Here is a 20,476-nt window from a genome sequence, read left to right as displayed (position 1 = left end):
ACACTTGGAGTATTGTGTTCATTTCTGGTCACCTCATTACAGGAAGGATGTGGAAGCTTTAGAGAGGGTGCAGAGGAGATTTACCAGGATGTTGCCTGGATTAGGGAACATGTCTTATGAGGATAGGTTGAGCAAGCTAGGGCTTTTCTCCTTAGAGCGAAGGATGAGGAGAAGTGATTTGATTGAGGTGTATGAGATGATAAAAGGCATAGATCGAGTGGACAGTCAGAGACTTTTTCCCAGGGCGACAATGGCTAACACGAGGGGGCATAATTTTAAGGTGACTAAAGGAAGGTGTAGTGGGGGGGATGTCAGAGGCAAGCGTTTTTTTTACACACAGAGAGTGGTGGGTGCATGGAATGCACTGCCGACAGAGGTGGTGGAGGGACATACATTAGGGACATTCAAGAGACTCTCAGATAGCCACATGAATGATAGAAAAACGGAGGGCTATGTGGGAGGGAAGGGCTAGATAGATATTAGAACAGGATAAAATGTCGGCACAACATCATGGGCCAAAGGGCCTATATTGTGCTGTAATGTTCTAATCAAACTGGTAACCTTCCTGCAGATGGTCTCCTGGAATGCTCACCTTTTCCCATAAAAGACAGAAAAAGTTTCAATTTTGTGCCAGGTGCATTTCTTCAGCATGGTGTGCTCCACAGGCCTTGTTCTTTTCAGCTGTCTGACTGCCTTTCAATCACTTGCTGGGCTGTGGTAGCACCAAGATTATAATGGATTGTGTGCTGTGGAATGAAGTTAAGTATGTTTGTGTCAAAGACAAAATCTTGTCACAGGAGTCCTCTGAAGTCCTATGAGCAGGTTCTGACTACCTCTGTCCTTGATAAGCCCTCATCTATTTTTGGCTCTCAGCAGGGCCAGTCTGAGGGCATTTCGATTGTAGGTATTCCTGATAGTGTTCGAGAATGTTGGGGCAATTGTCCGGTTGCTGGATCTCCTGCGCACCTTCTGTACACCAACTGCTTGCCAGGTCACGTTTTTTGTTGGACCCAAGCCTTCAGATGCCTGCAACTGCTTTTTTGTTTAAAAATACCCCCACCCTCCCCCAGCCCCACCTATTGAACCGTGATGGCGCTTCCAGTCTCTATGCACTTCCTGGAATTCTGTTGCTTAATTTCACCATTGTTTAACACTTTCCTTAAAAAATCTTCGCAAATTCCAAGTTTCATTCCTCAAGCTTACAGCACCATTCTCTTTTTACCTCCTCCTTCTTTGTTTATTTCCTTAAACCTATTTGGACCATTCTTTTCATAGAACAGTTGAAATGCTGTTGCCAGTCAGTCAGCCAGTCCTCCCCAGCTTACAAACGCCCGATTTATATATAGCCTGTATATACGAATGACCGTTTGGGAGATCAGCGGGATGATTTGCTGACTGGTGCGGGGCTCCAGGCATCTTCTGGCATTTGGGACTTTCCGACTTAGGACCTGTTCAGCCATATTCATGATCATTCACAACTAAACTTTATGACTTTGCAGGCTGAATGCCCTCTTCAGAACTTATTTTCCTGTCTACTATTGCATCAGGAACAAATCTGGTTACATTACACTCGGTCCCTTCCCAAGTAATCAATATTGACTGTAAATAGCTGAGGGCTGAGCACTGAGCAGGTGGAACCCCACAAGTTACAATTTGCCATCTTGAAAATGACTGGCTAAACTTTACTTGTCTTCTGTATGTTAGCCAATAATCTTTCTAAATTGATATATTACCCTCAACCATGTGAGTTTTTGTTTGTAAAAATGTTCCTTCTCATGTCATTTTAGGTTCTTTTGCCAATTGTCATAAATCTGAATTCTCTGGTTATTAGTCATAGATTCATACAGCACGGAAACAGGCCTTTCGGCCCAGCTGGTCCATGCCAACTTAGCTGATAGTCCTTTAGTCAGTGGAAATAATTTTTATATATTCAATCTAAACTAATTATTAATTTAAACATTACCAATCCTCCTTCCAGTCTTTGCTCAAAGGGAAACAAACCCAGAATTTCTAATCTATCCACATAACTGTAAACTTCATCATCCATAACTGTAAACCTCAGGAACCATCATAATAACTCTTTGGAAACTCTTTGGAGAGTGTGTTGCTAATTAACTCTTCGGTTCCCTCCTCAAAGACTCATGTACTTCCTAAACCACGGTACCCAGAATTGGAAACAATGCTGCAATTGATGCTGAATCAAGGCTCTTTCCGTAAACTAGAAAGATAGGGTTGGTTTGCTAGTTTACAATAAATTCCCTTCCTGTTAAGATGGTGGTGTAAATCTGGTGGCTGTGGGTCTGACTACTTGTATTATAATTGATTGATTTTAAGACTTGCTTATAGAAATTAATGGAAAATGAAATTCAGGTTTTATATATGATTTGAAAGCTGTCTTTCAACATGCATCTTCTAACAAAACTCGTTGAGGGGTGCAAGAATATGATCCTACAGAAGGATAGTCAGTACAAGTAGAAGGCAGCCTAAAGCAGAGATGAGTGTAAAGAGGGAGGCTCCATTACAAGACTGCTTCTCTGGTTCTGCAGGGTAGCAAAAGATGCTTGCTATTTGAACAACATTATAATACATTGTATCATTAGACTTTTGAAGACATTTAGCAGCTTGGAAGTAACAGAAGTCAGGGTCATACAGCAGGGAAACAGGCCATTTGGCCCAATGCACCCATTGCTGACCAGTGGGTACCCATCTGTATGAATTCCATCTTCCAGCACTTGGCCTGTTGCCTTCAATGCCTTGGCAATTCAAGTGTGCATCTAGACAAATATTAAATGCTGTCAGTGACTTTGCTTCCACTATTCTCTCAAGCAGTTCATTCCAGGTACTCACTGCTCTCTGGGTTGGAAAGGTCCCCCTCAGATCCCCACTAAATCTCTTACCCCTTATGCTAAATCTATGTTGTCTACTTTTATTCACTTCTGATAAGAGAAAAAGCTTCTAGTAGTCTATCCTATCGATACCCGTCATTATTTTATATACCTCAATTATGTCCTCTCTTAATTTCCTCCGTGCCGGGAAAAACAGACCTAGCGTCTCCAGTCTCTCTTCAAAACTCCATCTCAAACAACATCCCGGTGAGTCTGCTCTGCACCCTCTCCTGCATTATCACATCCTACAGTTTGGTGAATAGAACTGTATGCAATACTCCAGCTGAGGTCTGAAGTTTTCCATTGTTAATTTGCTGATATCTATTGTGTAATATCGAATATTGATAGTATCATCGTGAAGGTCTGTAGCACATCACAGAACACAATTTGCCCCATTAAAATGAAGTTCTACAAATGCTTTTGTAGCCTCTTTCAAAGCATAACATGCATATATTTTGCAATGACTACACAATACAATGTTAATTCTGATTAATCTCTTGAAAGAATCTTCAAATCAAATTGCTGTCAATCCAAATCAAAATTACTGGAAATGAGATATTTTAAATAAGACTGATTTTTTTCAAAAAATCAGATTTTTTTCCTTTCAGACAGAATTTAAAAAGTTCTCACCAACTTCAGTTGTCATAGATTCTGCATCAATCTCATTAGCTTTCTTCTTAGCCACTTCAGCCAAGGCCATTTCACCCTTATCCAAAGCTACATAATAAATGTCCTTTCAAATATGAAAAAAAATCAGTTAATCTCAGATACATAAAAATTAAAACAATAAACTTCTTAAATAAATAGGACAAATTTTAAAATTTCACTTTTCTAAACTAGTACAAATTTAGGAAAGAATGCTCATTAAATGCATTTATTCTCCAATCGTCAATATAATTTAGTGGACCAAAAAAAAATTAATATGGCACAAATTTGATCCAAAGACAACAGAATTTGTCGTGCATCAACCTTGAAAGTTTTGAAAAATGCCAGAGGCCTTTTTTTTAAATATAAGAACCCTTTGGGTAAATCTGGCACTCAGCTTAAGCTTTTCCAATAGGTCACTTTGCTACTGTAGGCCACTGTTCAGTCTGGACAGGGAGGAAATGACAAACCAGATAAACACAGACAGTAATATCTAGAGTATGAACTAAAATTTGAGACTTTTAGACTAAGTTAACAATGTCCAACTGTGAAACATCTAGCATTTCCCCCACATAGGTGGCTGCAAGTTCAGATTCCTTGCATTTATGTGAAACAAAAGTTTTTAACTTCCTCATTGTTGTTCACCAGTGATTTCTTGTTTATGCTACACTGCTGGGCTCTAATGGTATGGTGCAAAGTTGCAGCAATACCCAACTATTTATGGAGAGAAACATGATAAGGAACTAAGGTAATTTTTAGTTAATATACACCATTTTTTAGTTGTTATAGTTTATTCAAATTTTAAAATTTATTTAGGCATTTTTTAAAAGCTTTTTAATAGTTTGAATGATGCTAATAATATGACTGCTTTTCAATGTTTCTGAATATCAGAAACATAGAAACATGTTCAACAGTTTTGATAGCTTTGAAAGCTGACTAAGCCGGTGAGCACGATTTAACCAGCTGTCAAAAACTTTTCTGAATGTTCCTGGGCAGGACTTGGTTTAGCCACTGGCATTGCCCATCCTCCATCCCAAACCTCAGCCTGGCAATATGATTGCATTACGTCATCAAAGACCACAATGCAGCACGAGGCATCAATGCAAAGCTTGCAGCTAACTTCATCCAACAAGTTGACCACAGGAGATCTTTTACAGTCAGCAACAAGTGTGGGTGGCTTGATGCTGACTGCAAGTTCTGGCTCAATATGTCTTCTGCCCTTGAAGTATCACTGCAACTATGGGTGCTCTGCAGCAATAGTTTGCATATGTAGCTCTCCCTTCTGTTATGTTCACATAAGGATGCATTCCTAAAATACTCTTCTATTTGTATCTTGTGATACAAGGACACATAAAATGCCTAATGGGACCTATTCCAGGTTAGTGAGAAAAGCAAGAGAGAAGATTGCTGGTGCCTTGACAGAGACTTTTATATCCTCTAGCCACAGGCGAGGTCCCAGAAGCCTGGAAAACAGCTAGTGGTTTTCCCCTGTTTATGAAGGGCAAAAGGGGCAAATCAGGAAATTATAGGGCATTGAGCTTTACATCAGTGGCAGGAAAATTATTGGAGAAGATTCTAAGAGATAGGATCTACTCACATCTGGAAAAGCATTGATTCATTAGGGATAGTCAGCATAGCTTTGTGCAGGAGAGGTCATGTCTTACAAACGATTGAGTTTTTTCACGAGGTATCAAAGATGATTGACAAGAGTAGGGAAGCTGATGTTGCATACATGGACTTTCGTAAATTTTTGACAAGATCCCTCATGGTAGGCTGATTCAAAATATTAAGGCACATGGGATCCATGGAGGCTTGGTCAATTGTATTAAAAATTGGCTTGGCCATAGAAGTGCAGTGGTGGAAGGGTGTTATTCTGAATGGAGGTTTGTGACCAAATGGTGTTTCTCAAAGATCAATACTGGGACCACTGTTACTTGTGATATAAAGAAATGATTCAGACAAAAATGTAGGTGGGCTGATTAGTTAGTTTGAAAACAACACAAAAATTGGCTGAGTTATGGATAGTGAAGAAGGATGTCGAAGGATTCAGCAGGATATAGACCAGCTGGAAATATGGGCAGAGAAATGGCAGATAGAGTTTAATCTGGACAAGTGTGAGGTGTTGCACTTTGGAAGGTCAAATGCAAGAGGAAATATACAGTAAATAGCAAGATCCTCAGAAGCACTGATGTATATAGGGATCTTGGTACTCAAGTCCATAGTTCCCGGAAAGTGGCAACAAGTAAATTAGATTACATTAGTTTACTGTTATATACACCAGGGTGCAATAAAATTCCTTGTTTGCATGAAGCTCACTGAGTAAACAATATATGGTAATAATAAATACAACAGTAAGTATAATGATGAGCACAAAACAGCAGAAAGGTGCAAAGATTGTAGTGCAAAAAAATGCTAAAGTGGCAACAGTGGACTAACCAAGAGAGGTAGAATTAAGAATACGAGAACGTGGCAGCACCATCAGGAAGGCAGTATGAAAGAGGTGACTGGTTCAGGAGTCAGACAGCAGTGGGGAAGATACTGTTCTTGTCTGGACATCTGGGCTTTCAAGCTCCTGTACCTTCTCCCCAAAGATAGAAGAAAGAAAAAGGAATGATCAGGGTGCAGACATCCTTGATACTACTAGCCTTCCTGAAGTAATGCACCGTGAAGATGGACTGGAAGGAAGAAGTGAGGAGCCTGGGTTGCGTTTACCACTCTCTGCAGGTGGTAAATAAGGTGTATGGCATACTTGCCTTCATCAGTAGGGGCATTAGATATAAAAGTTGGAAAGTTATGTTGTAGCTGTATGAAACTTTGGTTAGGCCACATCTGGAATACTGCATGTAGTTCTGGTTGCCGCATTTTGGGAAAGATGTGGAAGGGGTGCAGAAGTTGTTCACCAGCATGTTGCCTGGATGAGAGCGTATTAGCCATAAGGAGAGGTTGGACAAATTTGGATTGTTTTCTCTGGAGTGTTGGAGACTGAGGGGTGACCTAATAAAAGTATATAAAACTATATACTTTTATTTTTCCAGGATGGATGATGGATATTGTCAGGCTGCTATTCATTGATTACACTTCGGTGTTCAACACAATCATCCCATCCAAACATCATTAACCTTCAAGACCTGAGCCTCCGTACTTCCCCTCTGCAACTGGATACTCGACTTCCTCATCAGCAGACCTCAATCAGCGAGGACTGGTAAAAATATCCTTGCTGATCTACCACACAGATGCACCTCAAGGCTGTGTGTTTAGCCCCTGCTCTACTCCCTATAAACACATCACTGTGTGGCTAAGCACGGCTCCAATGCCATATGTAAATCTGCTGACGACACCACTATTGTTGGACGGATCACGGGTGGTGATGAGTCAGCATACAGGAGCGAGTTAGGACTCCTGGTCGAGTGGTGTGGTAATAACTTCTCGCTTAACGTCAGTAAAATGAAAGAACTGATTGTTGACTTCAGGAAGGGGAAGGACAGCAAACATACATTGGTGGATCGGCAATGGAGAGGTTCAACAGCTTTAAATTCCTGGGCGTTAAAATATCAGATGGCCTGTCCTGGGCCCAGCACATGGATGCAATCACAAGGAAGGTGCGTCTTTATTTTTTTTTAAGGTTAAGGAGGTTCAGCAAGTCACCTAACACTCTAACAAATTTCCACAGATGTACTGTTGAAAGTATCCTGACTGGCTGCATCATGGTCTGGTACAGCAATTCGAATGCGCAGGAATGCAAGAAGCTGTAGAGAGTAGTGGACTCAGCCCAATACATTATTGGCACATCCCTCCCCACCACCAGAAGTATCTACAGGAGACAATGTCTCAAGGCGGCAACATCTATCATCAAAGATCCCCACCATCCGGGCAATGCCACCTTCTTGCAGCTACCATCGGGCATGAGGTACAGAAGCCTGAAGTCCCACACCATCAGGTTCAAGAATAGCTACTTCCCTTCAGCCGTTCGGTTCTTGAACCAATCTGCACAACACTAATCAATAAGAATACTTTGCAGTCCAATGGATGTTTTTTTTTGTTCTAATTGTGTTCTTTCTTTTATAATTTATGTCCTTCTTGCGATGCAAGAATTTGCATTTCGTTTCTGATGCTATATGCCTCTGATGTTGCTGTAAGTAAGTTTTCATTGCATCTGTGCACATGACAATAAATGGCTTTGACTTTTAAACACTAGAGGATAGAGCTTTAAGGTGAGAGGAGGAGAGTTTAAAGGAGAGTTGAGAGGTGGGTGCCTGGTACACGCTGCCAGGGGAAGTGGTGGAAACAGATAACATTGCAACTTTTAAGAGGCATTTAGACAGACACATGAACAGGCAGGGAATGGAGGTATATAGAACATGTGAAGTTTAAACTGGCATCATGGTCAGCACAGACATTGTGGGCCAAAGGACCTGTTCCTGTGCTGTGTTGTTCTGTGTTGTATGATACATCCCCTTGTTCCAAATTCTGTTGTTTGGCTGCTGAATGAACTTTGCTGTTTTTTATTGGTTTCCATGATCAGTGACTCTGCATCTTTCAAAATTCATCATCAATATTTGTTGAGATGAGCTACTCAAGCACCTAAAGTTTCTGATTTTGTGTGCTCCTTTTCTACCTACAGCTTTTCTCAGACCAGTTCTACCTTCCTACTCTCCTGGCTCTCCGTGCTCTTCTGGTGCACACTGCAAATAAGCAAGGCCACATCTTGCTTTCAATGCGATCCCTTGATTATTTTTTTCTGACTCATTGCCTTCTCACATTTATATTTTCACTGGATAACCTCTGTCTGATGCTTAATGCCTGTTGCACATCTCTTGGTATTCACTCCCTCACCAAAACATCCACTAACACATGCCACAAGAGATTCTGCAGATGCTGGAATCTGGGGCAACACATACAAAATGATGGAGGAAATCCGCAGGTCAGACAACATCTACGGAGGGAAATAAACAGTCTATGTTTCGGGTTGAGACCCTTCACCAGGACTGGAAAGGAAGAGGGCAGAAGCCAGAATAAAAAGGTAGGGGGAGGGGGAGGAGCACGGGCTGGCAGGTGACAGGTGAGTCCAGGTGAGAGGGGAAGGTTGGTGGGTGGGGGAGGGGGATGAAAGGGAGTGATGCAAGAAGCTGAGAGGTGATAGGTGGAAGAGGCAAAGGGCTGGAGGAGGAGAAATCCGGTAGGAGAGGACAGTAGACCATGGAATAAAGGGAAGGAGGTGGGTAGCAGGAGGGAAGGATGCTATCCCCCTTCTCTCAGTTCCTTCGCCGCATCTGTTCCCATGATGAGGCTTTCCATTCCAGGACATAGCAGATGGTGATAGAAGGTTTCCCTTCCACCACCATCAATATAGCCCTCACCCTTATTTCTTCCATTTCCCGTGTGTCTGCCCTCACCCCATTCCCCCCCACTGACATAAGAGGGATAAGGTTCCACTTGTCCTCACCTGCCACCCCACAAGCTTCCGCATCCAATACATCATTCTCCGCAACTTCTGCCACCTCCAGCGGGATCCTGCCACTAGGTGCATCTTCCCTGCAACCATGCAAAGTGTTACACCTGTCCCTACACCTCCTCCCTCACCACCATTCAGGGTCCCAGACAGTCCTTCCAGATGAGGCAGTGCTTCACCTGTGAATCTGAGGGTGTTATTTATTGCATCCAGTGCGGCCTCCTCTATATTGGTGAGACCTGACACAGACTGAGTGATCGCTTCGTCGAGTACCTTTGCTCCATCCACTGCAACAGCCAGGATCTCCCAGTGGCCAGCCACTTTAATTCCACTTCCCATTCCCATACTGACATGTCTATCCACGGCCTCCTCTACTGCCACATTAAGGCCAGACGCAGGTTGGAGGAGCAATACTTCATATTCTGCCTTGGTAGTCTTTCTTCTTCAGCCCTTTGCCTCTTCCACCTATCACCTCCCAGCTTCTTGCATCACTCCCTTTCATCCACTCTCCCCCACCCACTTACCTTCCCCCTCTCATCTGGACTCACCTATCACCTGCCAGCTTGTGCTCCTCTCCCTACCTTTTTTATTCTGGCTTCTGCCCTCTTCCTTTCCAGTTCTGACTGATGAAGGGTCTCGACCCAAAACGCCAACTGTTTATTTCCCTCCAAAGATGCTGCCTGCCTTGCTGAGTTCCTTCAGCATTTTGTGTATGTTGCACTTAACACGTGCACTAGCTTCACCCTATTTACTGGCCAATATTCAGATTTTAAAAATTTTGATCTTGCTTTCTGTTACATTACATCTTTTCTGTCCTCTCCTAATCACTGTTATCCAAATTGTTTGGACAGTTAGGCAGGGTGTTGGCAGATAGAATTTAATACCTACAAGTGCAAGCTGATGCATTTTGGTAAGTCAAGTAGGGGTAGGACATATATAGTGAGTGGTAGGGCAGTACAGAATGTTTATGAACAGACAGGCCAAGGGGTCCATGTCCATTGTTCCCTGAATGTGGCAACACAGGTCAATAATATGGTGAAGGTGGCTTATGGCTTGCTTGCCTTCATTGTTGGGACACAGAAATACAAGAGATGTAACATTATTTTTCAACTTTACAAAACACTGGTTAGGCTGCACTTGGGAGTATTGGATGCAGGATGTTGCCTGGATTGGAGGATTTAGTTATGGGGAGAGATTGAATATGCTGGGCACATTTTCCCTGGGGCAAATGAGGCAGAGGGGGTGACCTAATAGAAGTATAAAAGATTATGAGAGGCATGAATAGATAGTCAAAATCTTTTCCTCAATTGGGGTATCAAAAACAAGAGGGCATAGGCTTAAGGTGAGAGGTAGGAGTTTTAAAGGGGATCTAAGGGTCAAGTTTTATTTTACATAGAGAGTGGTTGATATCTGGAAAGCGCTGTCAGAGGTGGTGGTGGAATCAAATACAATTACTATTTTTAAGAGCCATTTGAACAGACACTTAAATGGGCATGGCATACAAGGATACAGTCCTAATGTGGACAACTGGAATTAGTGTAAGTGGGTAAAAAGGTCAGCATGGACATGGTGGGCTGAAGGGCCCATTTCTGTGTGATACAACTCTATGACCCTATGACTCAATTCTGTGTCTGTCCATTTTTAAGTGCATTTTATGTCGTCTTAGAATAGAAACCCATTTCCCCTTATATTTAACCTTCATTTCTCATGGGTCTCTGTACAGTCTCTTCTTTTTGTGTCATATTCAATGCCCTTTTCATTTTAGCCATTGAGGCTTCATGCTCTTTCCTTTTCTCCTCCCGTTCCTCTTTAAATTTATTCCTTTAAACACAGTGAGCAAACTATCATTATCTTACCTAACAGATACGACACTAAAAGGAGTTATGTTTTTTGATTTTGTTTCTGGGAAGCAGCTTTGGATATTTTTCCCACATTTAGTATGTTCTATAGTGGTAGTCGTTGCTTTATTATAATATTTGTGATTGCATCATAATAGTCGTACCCCACTGAGTGAGCCACAAACTTGGCTGCACATTGCTGTCAAATCAAACCCACATATCTTTCAGCAGACCAGGCGGACTTAAGTAACATAGGCCTCACTGATTGCCTCAAGTTAAAAAAATTATCATTATTCATGGCGAACCACACCCAGGCTTGCATTATTCTCTGTTACAAATAAACTGCAATTACAGGAAATGGGTGCCTTTGTGGTTCAAATAGCTTGTAGCTTTTAGCACAAAGGTATCAACAACAGTCTCTGGACTCTGTTACCTGACAACAACGAACAACTTTCTCACGTCACTATTGGGTATTCATGAACTTGATCTGGTTTTAACAACACACCAGTTACCCACATTATGACCAGAGCACTACTGAATGACAATCCAGTGAAACCTTGGGAGGATTCTCAAATACAAAAGAATGTGGTCAAGGTGATATTGACAGCTACTGGCAGTCCCATACTGGTGGTTTAACTGGAGGTCAGCTTCCACTATGTAAATGCAATCTACCTAACTTGCTCACAGATCCCCTTGTGACGTGTTTCTTCTTTAATCAATTATATAAGAAAAGAAAATGTTTTCTTTTGAATTATGATAGTGTAATAATACTCCTATAATCTTAAACAAACTATCTTTTCAAAAGTGAAGTTGTGTTTTATGAAGAAAATCCAGCAACTCTTCCCTGACTCTGAGATCAAGTGGCACAAACTATGAAAATGCAACCTTGCAGATTTACATAAAACAACAGTGACATGCCAAGTACGTCCATAGTTATTCTTCACCCATATCCTAATCTGGCGCATCTTCCCTAGTCTCATTATCACTTCATTCTTCTTTCTTTCACTCAATCGCCTACCTAACTTAATTCTTGATGTCTTGGTACATGATAAACTACTGAAATACAATGTATTTTCAATGCAGCATAATGTGCTCACAGCAGAACACAGAACATGAAATGAAGGTGGGGGGGGGGTGGGGAAGAGAAGAGGAAAGTGGTAGTGATAGGGGATTCAATAGTAAGGGGGGCAGACAGGAGATTTTGTGGATGTGAAAGAGACTCCCGGATGGTATGTTGCCTCCCTGGTGCCAGGGTCAGGGACGTCTCGGATTGGGTCCAGAGCATTCTGAAGGGGGAGGATGAACAGCTAGAGATCGTGGTACATATATAGGAATGACATAGGTAGGAAAAGAGATGAGGTCCTGAAGAGGGAATATAGGGAGTTAGGTAGGAAGCTGAAAAGCAGGACCTCAAGGGTAGTGTGCTCTGGATTGCTGCATGTGTCAGGCACCAATGACAACAAGAATATGTTGATTTGGCAGATGAATGTGTGGCCTGAAACGTTGACCGGCTGCTTTTCTCCACGGATACTGCCCGGCCTGCTGAGTTTCTCCAGCATCATCATGTTTTTCAATTTTCCTAATATTGATTGGCACCTCCTCAGTGCAAAGGGGATAGATGGGGCAGAGTTTGTTCAGTGTGTCCAGGAAGGATTCCTGACACAGTATGTGGACAGGCTGACTATAGGAAAGACCATACTGGACCTGGTACTAGGCAATGAGCCTGATTAGGTTTCAGATCTCTTGGTGGGAGAGCATTTTGGAGATCTTTACCATAGCCTTGGACAGGGATAGGTGTAGACGATATGGGAAAGTATTTAACTGGGAGAGGGGGAATTAAGATGCTATTAGGCAGGAACTTGGGAGCGTAAACTGGGAGCAGATGTTCTTGAGGAAGTGCACAATGGAAATGTGGAGGTTGTTTAGGGAGTACTTATGTGGGGTTCTGGATAGGTTTGTCCCATTGAGGCAGGGTAAGGATGGTAGAGTGAAGGAACCATGGTTGACAAGAGATGTAGAATATCTTGTCAAGAGAAAGAAAGAAGCTTATCTAAGGTTTAGAAAGCAAGGATTAGACAGGGCTCTGGAGAGTTACAAGGTAGCCAGGAGGAAGCTTAAGAATGGACAGGAGAGCTAGAAGGGGGCATGAGAAGGCCTTGGTGAGTAGGATTAAGGAAAACCCCAAAGCGTTCTACACGTATGTAAAAAATAGGAGGATGATTAGAGTGAGGGTAGGACCCATCAGGGATAAAAGAGGAAACGTGCCTGGAGTCAGAAGAGGTAGGGGAGGTTCTTAATGAATACTTTGCTTCAGTATTCACCAGTGAGAGAGACCTTGACGTTTGTGAGGATGGCGTACGCTAGGGCATGTCGACATGAAGAAATAGGATGTGCTGGAACTTTTGAAAAACATTAGGATAGATAAGTCACTGGGGCTGGATGGTTATTATGGGAAGCAAGGGAAGAGATTGCTGTGCCTTTGGTAATGATCTTTGTGTCCTCACTGGTCACAGGATTAGTGCCAGATGATTGGAGGGTGGCAAATGCTGTTCCTTTGTTTAAGAAAGGGATTAGGGATAAACCCTGGGAATAACTTCAGTGGTGGGCAAATCACTGGGAGAAGATTCTCAGAGACAGGATTTATGGGCATTTGGAAAAGCATAGCTGACTAGGGACAGTCAGCATGGCTTTGTGAGGGGCAAGTCATGCCTCACGAGCCTGATTGAATTCTTTGAGGATGTGACAAAGCACATTGATGAAGGTACAGCAGTAGATTTTAGTAAGGTATTTTATAAGGTTCATCATGGAAGGCTCATTCAGAAAATGAGGAGGCATGGGATCCAGGGAAACATGGCTGTGTGGATTCAGAATTGGCTTGCCCATAGCGGGTGGTTGTAGATGGACCGTATTCTGCCTGGAGGTTGGTGACCAGTCATGTTCTGCGGGGATCTGTTCTGGGACCCCCCACTCTTTGTGATTTTTATAAATGACTTGGATGAGGATGTGGAAGGGTGGGTTAGTAAGTTTGCAGATGACACGAAGGTTGGTGGTGTTACAGATAGTGTAGAAGGTTGCTGTAGGTTACAACAGGACATTGATGGGATGCAGAGTTGGGCTGAGAAGTGGCAGATGGAGTTCAACCCAGATAAGTGTGAAGTGATTCACTTTGGAAGATGGAATTTGAAGGCAGATTACAAGGTTAATGGCAGGACTCCTAGTAGTATGGAGGAACAGAGAGATCTTGGGGTCCACGTCCATAGATCCCTCAAGGTTGCCGGGCAGGTTGATAGGATTGTTAAGAAGGCGTATGGTGTGTTGGGCTTCATTAGTCGGGGTATTGAGTTCAAGAGCTGTAAGGTAATGTTGCAGCTCTATAAAACTCTGGTTAGTCCATGCTTGCAGTATTGGTTTCAGTTCTGGTCACCTCATTATAGGAAGGATGTGGAAGCTTTAGAGAGGGTGCAGAGGAGATTTACCAAGATGCTGCCTGGATTGGAGAGCATGTCTTATGAGGATAGGTTGAGCGAGCTAGGGCTTTCCTCTTTGGAGCAGAGGAGGATGAGAGGTGACTCGATAGAGGTGTACAAGATGATGAGGCATAGATTGAGTGGAGAGTCAGAGACTTTTTTCCAGGGCGAAAATGGCTAACATAAGGGGGCATCATTTTAAGGTGATTGGAGGAAGGTACGGGGGGGATGTCAGAGGTAGGTTTGTTTGTTTTTTTTTTACACAGAGTGTGATGGGTGTGTGGAATGCACTGCCGGCAGAGGTGGTGGAGGCAGATACATGAGGACATTTAAGACACTCTTAGATAGGCACATGAATGATAGAAAAATGGAGGGCTATGTGGGAGGGAAAGGTTAGACAGATCTTACAGCAGGATAAAATGTCGGCACAACATTGTGGGCCGAAGGACCTGTACTATGCTGTAATGTTCTATGAAACCACATTGACTGAACCTTTCATGCCCACTGGTGACAATTTTAAACTGACAGAGCAATGCCAAGTAGCGGGTCTTTACCTGGACTTTTTAGATTATAGGCAGATGATGCAAGAGAGTTTCCAGAGAGAAAAGGGGCAATAAACTGAATAAAAAAATCAAACAAGTAATAAGTTTTCCAACTTATGACATTGATATTTCAACATAAATAGAAAGTGTGAAGTCAGCACAAAATGTTTGAGTGCGTTATGTTTTGTTAAATGAATAATCAACAGGGATTTCATAATATTCTCTAACCTGGTCAGATCTTTAAGGTGCACAGTGAAACTCAATGACTTTGTAGAATTAACAGTAACTTTTTTTCTAAAATTACTATAATGCTTTAGAATTTATTTGTTACGCAACAGTGGATGTTTGCACAGTTTCACTCCCCTGCCAAACATGCTCTTTTCTTCTCATGCTTTTATTTACAATCAAAGCTTTGGCTTGGAAGAAGCATGCCATGAGACCTAAGAAAGTACCATTAGCTTTGTCCATCCAAACACACTGTGGCATTACGGTTCTAGATCTCTGGAAACAAGGACCACATGCTGGGCTACGCAGAAGACTTTCTACATGGGTTAAATTTTACTTCTGTAGTTAATTAAATGGGAGGACCAACTAAAGGTTAAATGTCAAACCCTTTGAATATGCACTTTAGCTCTCTTTGAAAAATAATGGAGAAGCTTTTATAATCTGCAAGAGTGACATATTGAAAATTTTATGGAAATTGAAATTGAAAATTGAAATTTTCCTAAGCATGCTCCAGACATGTATTTTAGGTAATGCAGTTATACCTCTTTAGAGGATGGATAAGAAATATTAAGTACCTTAGACATAAAGGTGTCAACTGTATACATAACCCAAAAAACAAGGTAAAAGTCCCAATGTCCAAATTGTTATCTGTAAATGCAAAATAGGCCTAAGGCTGGGTTGAGAAAATGTCAAAAAAAAAAGTTCTTCTGCGTCATTTTGGCCAATTTCATAAAGACTGTGTGTGCCATCAGTATATCTGCCTATTGCTTGTTTGAAGTTAGTGGTTGATACCGTTCTGCTCTCGAATGTATGAACATAGATAAAAGTATAGATCTAGAACTGACATAGAAAAGTAAGGAAATTACTCACCATGAACAGGTCTCGTGAACCAATATCTACTGCCAATAGAAACGCCTTCTCAAACCTCTGGTACCTGTCAAAGTACAGCAAACTATTGGAAAGGATTCCTGTGAAAAATATTATCAACATCCACCATGATACAATTGACTACAGATCACATTTAATGAAAAGGAAGTATATGTCCATTGGCATCGTACACAAGCAATAATATTAGTTTTTGGCATTAATATAAAGTGAGTGACCCACTAAACACATGCCCTAGTTTCGACTTCTGTGGAAACAAACATGGGAAAGGTGTTTACAATGGGTAGTTGAGACAGCAGCACTTCTTCACCTGAGGTTCTCAAATTTGGTGGGTACAGTTAGAACAGAAAAAACAAAGTAATGCTTTTTGCTCAAATATTTGTAATTAGAAAGGGGAATATTTTTGGGATGCAGTGCAGAATTATCATCTCTCTCTGAAGTGGGACACATCAACAGAAATTATTTGAGGATTTGATTTGAGATAAAATTCAAAATTACCCCCAGAGACAAAACCAAACATAGATTTCGGGTAAATCAAAGAGGACATAATTTAAATACAATATCTAGACACTAAAGGATCAAAACTCCTTGGAAATATACCCTGGTGCAAGTCATATCAATAACAATGTCCAACAAGTCAAAGCAGGCACTTCAATCACTTCTGCCAGTCACAAACCCCTGGAAGATTCTTTGAAATGCCCCTTTCACAAGGATAGAAATTTACAAGGACTTACTTTTTTCTTCTTTCAGGTTCCAGACTATTTCACTTGTTTAGAGCCCAAGATGGTACTCATATGTGCTAGTAGAGCTGCCTGCTTTCACTAAGCATAGCAGTTGCCAAACAACTTGTAAGTGGCACACAATGTAGTCATAATGTGCCAGTGATGGCAGGATTAACTATTTGAAGAGGTGGATGGGGTATCAATTGTAAGTTGCTTTGTGCTGGATGTTGTCAAGCTTCTTCAATGTTGTTAAGCTTCTTCAATGTTGTTGGGGTTACATTTATCCAGTCAAGTAAAAAGGGCTTTATGGAGTTACCACAGAAAACCCAGCACTTGATGAGCCAGAATTCATGTATCTGGTACAGTTAAATTTCTGGTCAACAATGACTCTTCAGTATGTTGATGGTGGGGGAATTCTCTGATGGCATTGCAATTGAATATCAAGAGAAACTGACTGGATTCTCTTGGAAAGATTGCCTGATAATTATGTGCTATGAAAATTGTCACTTGTAAACACAGAGCAAGTGCAGAAGCATTTATTTTTGACAAATTGCACAGCGAGTTTTTTATTTAGTCATTCTTGTTGTTAAGCAATAGGCAATATCTTTTAGCATTGACAGTGGGACACTCTGAGCAGCTGAGATGTTGGTTAATCAGCACTTTCGAGTAAGCTTCAATCGCACGTGATTTCACAACATTGCTTTATGCCCAAGCTATAAATTACACTGGGTATGAAAGGCTGACTCACACCTGAAACTGCCAAGTTACACTTCTGAAGTGATATAAAATGATCTGGGGAAAAATAATTCAATCGGATAACCCTGAAAAACTGAACAAATTATGTGATTGAATTTCTTGGTATTAATTTTAGATTTACTAAATTCTTAAGCATAAACCTTAAAAAATCATGTTCTGGAATTGGAACAATTAGTAAAACACTGTGTGCTTGCTGCATTTCTGAGATTAAAAACTATTTTAGCAAACTAAAACTCACTTTGTTAACTGCTAAAGGGCAAGTCTGAGGCCATACTGCTATCTAGTTGGAGCCTGTGACCTGAAAGGCCTCAGGGTCAACTAAACAATAAAGTTCTCAGGTATGATGAGGAGTAGCTGAGGCAAATAGCCTAAAAAAAATGCATGAGGGAGCAAGAAATAGAAGATTATGCTGAAGGGGTTAGGTGATGTCAGGTCTTGTGGAGTACAAAGACCAGTGTACATTATTTAGGTAAAACAGCCTATTTCTACACAAGCAATGAAAGATGCAATCAATTTTGCTTCAACTGTACAATGTTTATGAAAATAAAAATAGAACACAATTAGTAAGGATGTGACATCATCACTCACCTGAGCAAGTGGTGAAAGAAGCGCCTTGCATATCGGCTGATTGGATCCCTGTATTCTAACACAGTTGTGTCAGACAAGGGTCTTGTAGGGGCATAAAATGTTCCAAGAGTTGCTTCAAGATGTGCTGCAAAATTAACACTTCATTTTAAAAAGAAAAAACAGTGAAATCATTGCATTAATTTTGGGCTTAAAATTATAAACCCATATACACAAGATAAAAGGTCAATTAAAGATTATTAAAGTGTATTGACAAATTCAAGTTTTTTCTCTTTTAAGAAAAGCATGTAGGAATATTCCATGTATCTTTCGCACCACACAAAATAGAAATTAAAAGCTTACTCAGCTATAACATTGTTTGAGATAGGACTCCAATGGCTGGAGTTATGCCTCACATAAAGGAAAACAGTTGGTATCTTTTTCCCAGGGTTGAAATGTCTAATACTTGAGGGCATGCATTAAGGTGAAAGGGGTTAAGTTCAAAAGGAGATGTGCGGGAGTGGTGGGTGCCTGGAATGTGCTGTGAGAGGTGGTAGTGGAGGCAAATATAATAGATGTATTTAAGAGGCTCTTGGATAGGCACATGAATGTGCAGAGAATGGAGGAATATGTTCATTTTGTAGGCAGAAGGGAGTAGTTTAGTTAGGAATTTAATTACTAGTTTAATTAGATCGGCATAGCATCGTGGGCCAAAGGGTCTGTTCCTGTGCTGTACTGTTCTATGTTCTATGGTTACGAATGTCAGAGGTCAATCCAGCCCAAGGACATCACTGCAAGAGTTCCTCAGGGCAGTGTCCTGGGACCATTCATTTTCAGCTGCTTCATCAAAAACCTTCCTTCCATCATAAGGTCAGAAGTGGGAACAATCTCAAATGCTTGCACAATATTCAAATCCTTTCTCAGCTCCTTAGCAAGTGAAGTTGCTCATCCCTGCATGCAGCAAGACCTAAACAAATCCAGGCATAGATTGATAAAAGGCAAGTAACATTCACACCATGATAATGCCGAACAATGACCATCTCCAACAAGACAGAATCTCACCACCTAGCCTCGATGTTCAATGGAATTGTCATCGCTGAGTCCATCAATATCCTTGAGGGTCATCAATGACCAGAAACTCAGCTGCACAAGCCACATGAATATTGTGGGTACAACAGCTGGTCAGAGGCTAGGCATCCTGTGTTGAGTGACCCATCTCCTGATACTCAAAGGTCTTTCCACCATCCGTAAGGCACAAATCAGGATCTCGATGGAATCCTTGCTACTTGCTTGGATGAGTGCTGTGCCAACAACTCCAAAGTTTTGGTGCAGGATGCAGTAAACTTTACTCTCCATTTTGCCATGGTATAAATGAGATACAAGCACCAAGACATTCAGAACATCAGTGGATGTGCTGGATAGTTGTAGCGGCAGTGTCCCAAGGATTCTTTGACCAGCACCCCCCACCAGCCCAATGCAAGCTTCACTGACACTCAAAACCTTGGTGAATTACATATTTTCATGGTGGAAAATGTGTCATACTTCACAAAGGCTCTATCGGGAGTTGAGGTTGGTGTGGGGACAGGTAAGGTAGTGGACTCGGTTGAGGTCTGGTCTCAGTTGTTAACCTATGATCAGATAAACACGAATAACTGAAAGCAAAATCAGGAGCCTCCATTGTAGGACTTGGCTGACGGGAGCTGTTGACCTCAGTCAATGTTTCATTTCCCAGCACAAACATCTTGTAACTTATTGAACACAAGGTACATGGTATTCCAGGAGGCAGTCACACACCTTAGATTAACTGTCTCTAACTTGGCAAATGGTCAGGGACAAGATGGTGTTACTGCAGAGCAGGCAGGTAGAGGGATCCAGAGGATAGTTCCAGAAGAGCCTTATCCTTAATTTTGAACAATAAGTATAAGAATCTTGTTCTGTGTGTGAAGAGGGTGGGAACTGCAGGGAGAATGTGCAAACTGTCCATAGCACCATGGCGTAGGGAGCCACATCCAGCTGCCTTGGGAAAGTAGCCAACATCATCAAGGACCCCTCCCACACTGGTCATTTTCTCTTCTCCCCTTTCCCTCAGGCAGAAGATATAAAAGCCAGAGAACATGTACCACCAAGCTCAAGGTCAGCTTCCATCCTGCGGTTATGAGACTCTTGAACCTTTTATGCGATAAAGATGAACTCTCGATTTCTCAGTCTACTTCATCGTGCCCATTGCACTTTATTTGTCTACCTGCACTGCACTTTCTCTGTAACTGTAACACTATATTCTGTGTTTTGTTTTCCTTTTGTCCTACCTCGATGTGCTTACGTATGGAATGATCTGTCTGGATGGCATACAAACAAAAGCTTTTCACGGTATCTCAGCACATTTGACAATAATAAACCAATTACCATTCAAATGGGGGGAGAAAAGGAAAACGCAATAGTCATAGAGGAACAGCATAGTTGGGGAAACAGACACTGATAGAGTCCTGAAGACTGTGTTG

At 41.6% G+C, this 20,476-nt stretch overlaps 1 protein-coding gene across 1 annotated transcript in view; it reads right to left on the bottom strand.

The window, feature by feature from the left end:
* The window catches only part of wdpcp (WD repeat containing planar cell polarity effector), a 136,623-nt gene that overhangs the window by 47,246 nt on the left and 68,901 nt on the right, over positions 1-20,476 (bottom strand). Inside the window, exons 14-16 of the mRNA XM_052011943.1 lie at positions 18,003-18,126; positions 15,922-15,985; positions 3,516-3,618 (exon numbers count right to left, since the gene is read on the bottom strand). Coding sequence (XP_051867903.1) covers positions 3,516-3,618; positions 15,922-15,985; positions 18,003-18,126 — 291 coding nt within the window. The remainder of the gene's footprint in view (positions 1-3,515; positions 3,619-15,921; positions 15,986-18,002; positions 18,127-20,476) is intronic.

Source organism: Pristis pectinata, chromosome 3 (genome assembly GCF_009764475.1).
Source record: "Pristis pectinata isolate sPriPec2 chromosome 3, sPriPec2.1.pri, whole genome shotgun sequence".
Taxonomy (NCBI): Eukaryota; Metazoa; Chordata; class Chondrichthyes; order Rhinopristiformes; family Pristidae; genus Pristis; species Pristis pectinata.
The sequence above is the reverse complement of the archived record's forward strand: the minus strand, read 5'-3'. Positions and strand labels throughout refer to the sequence as shown.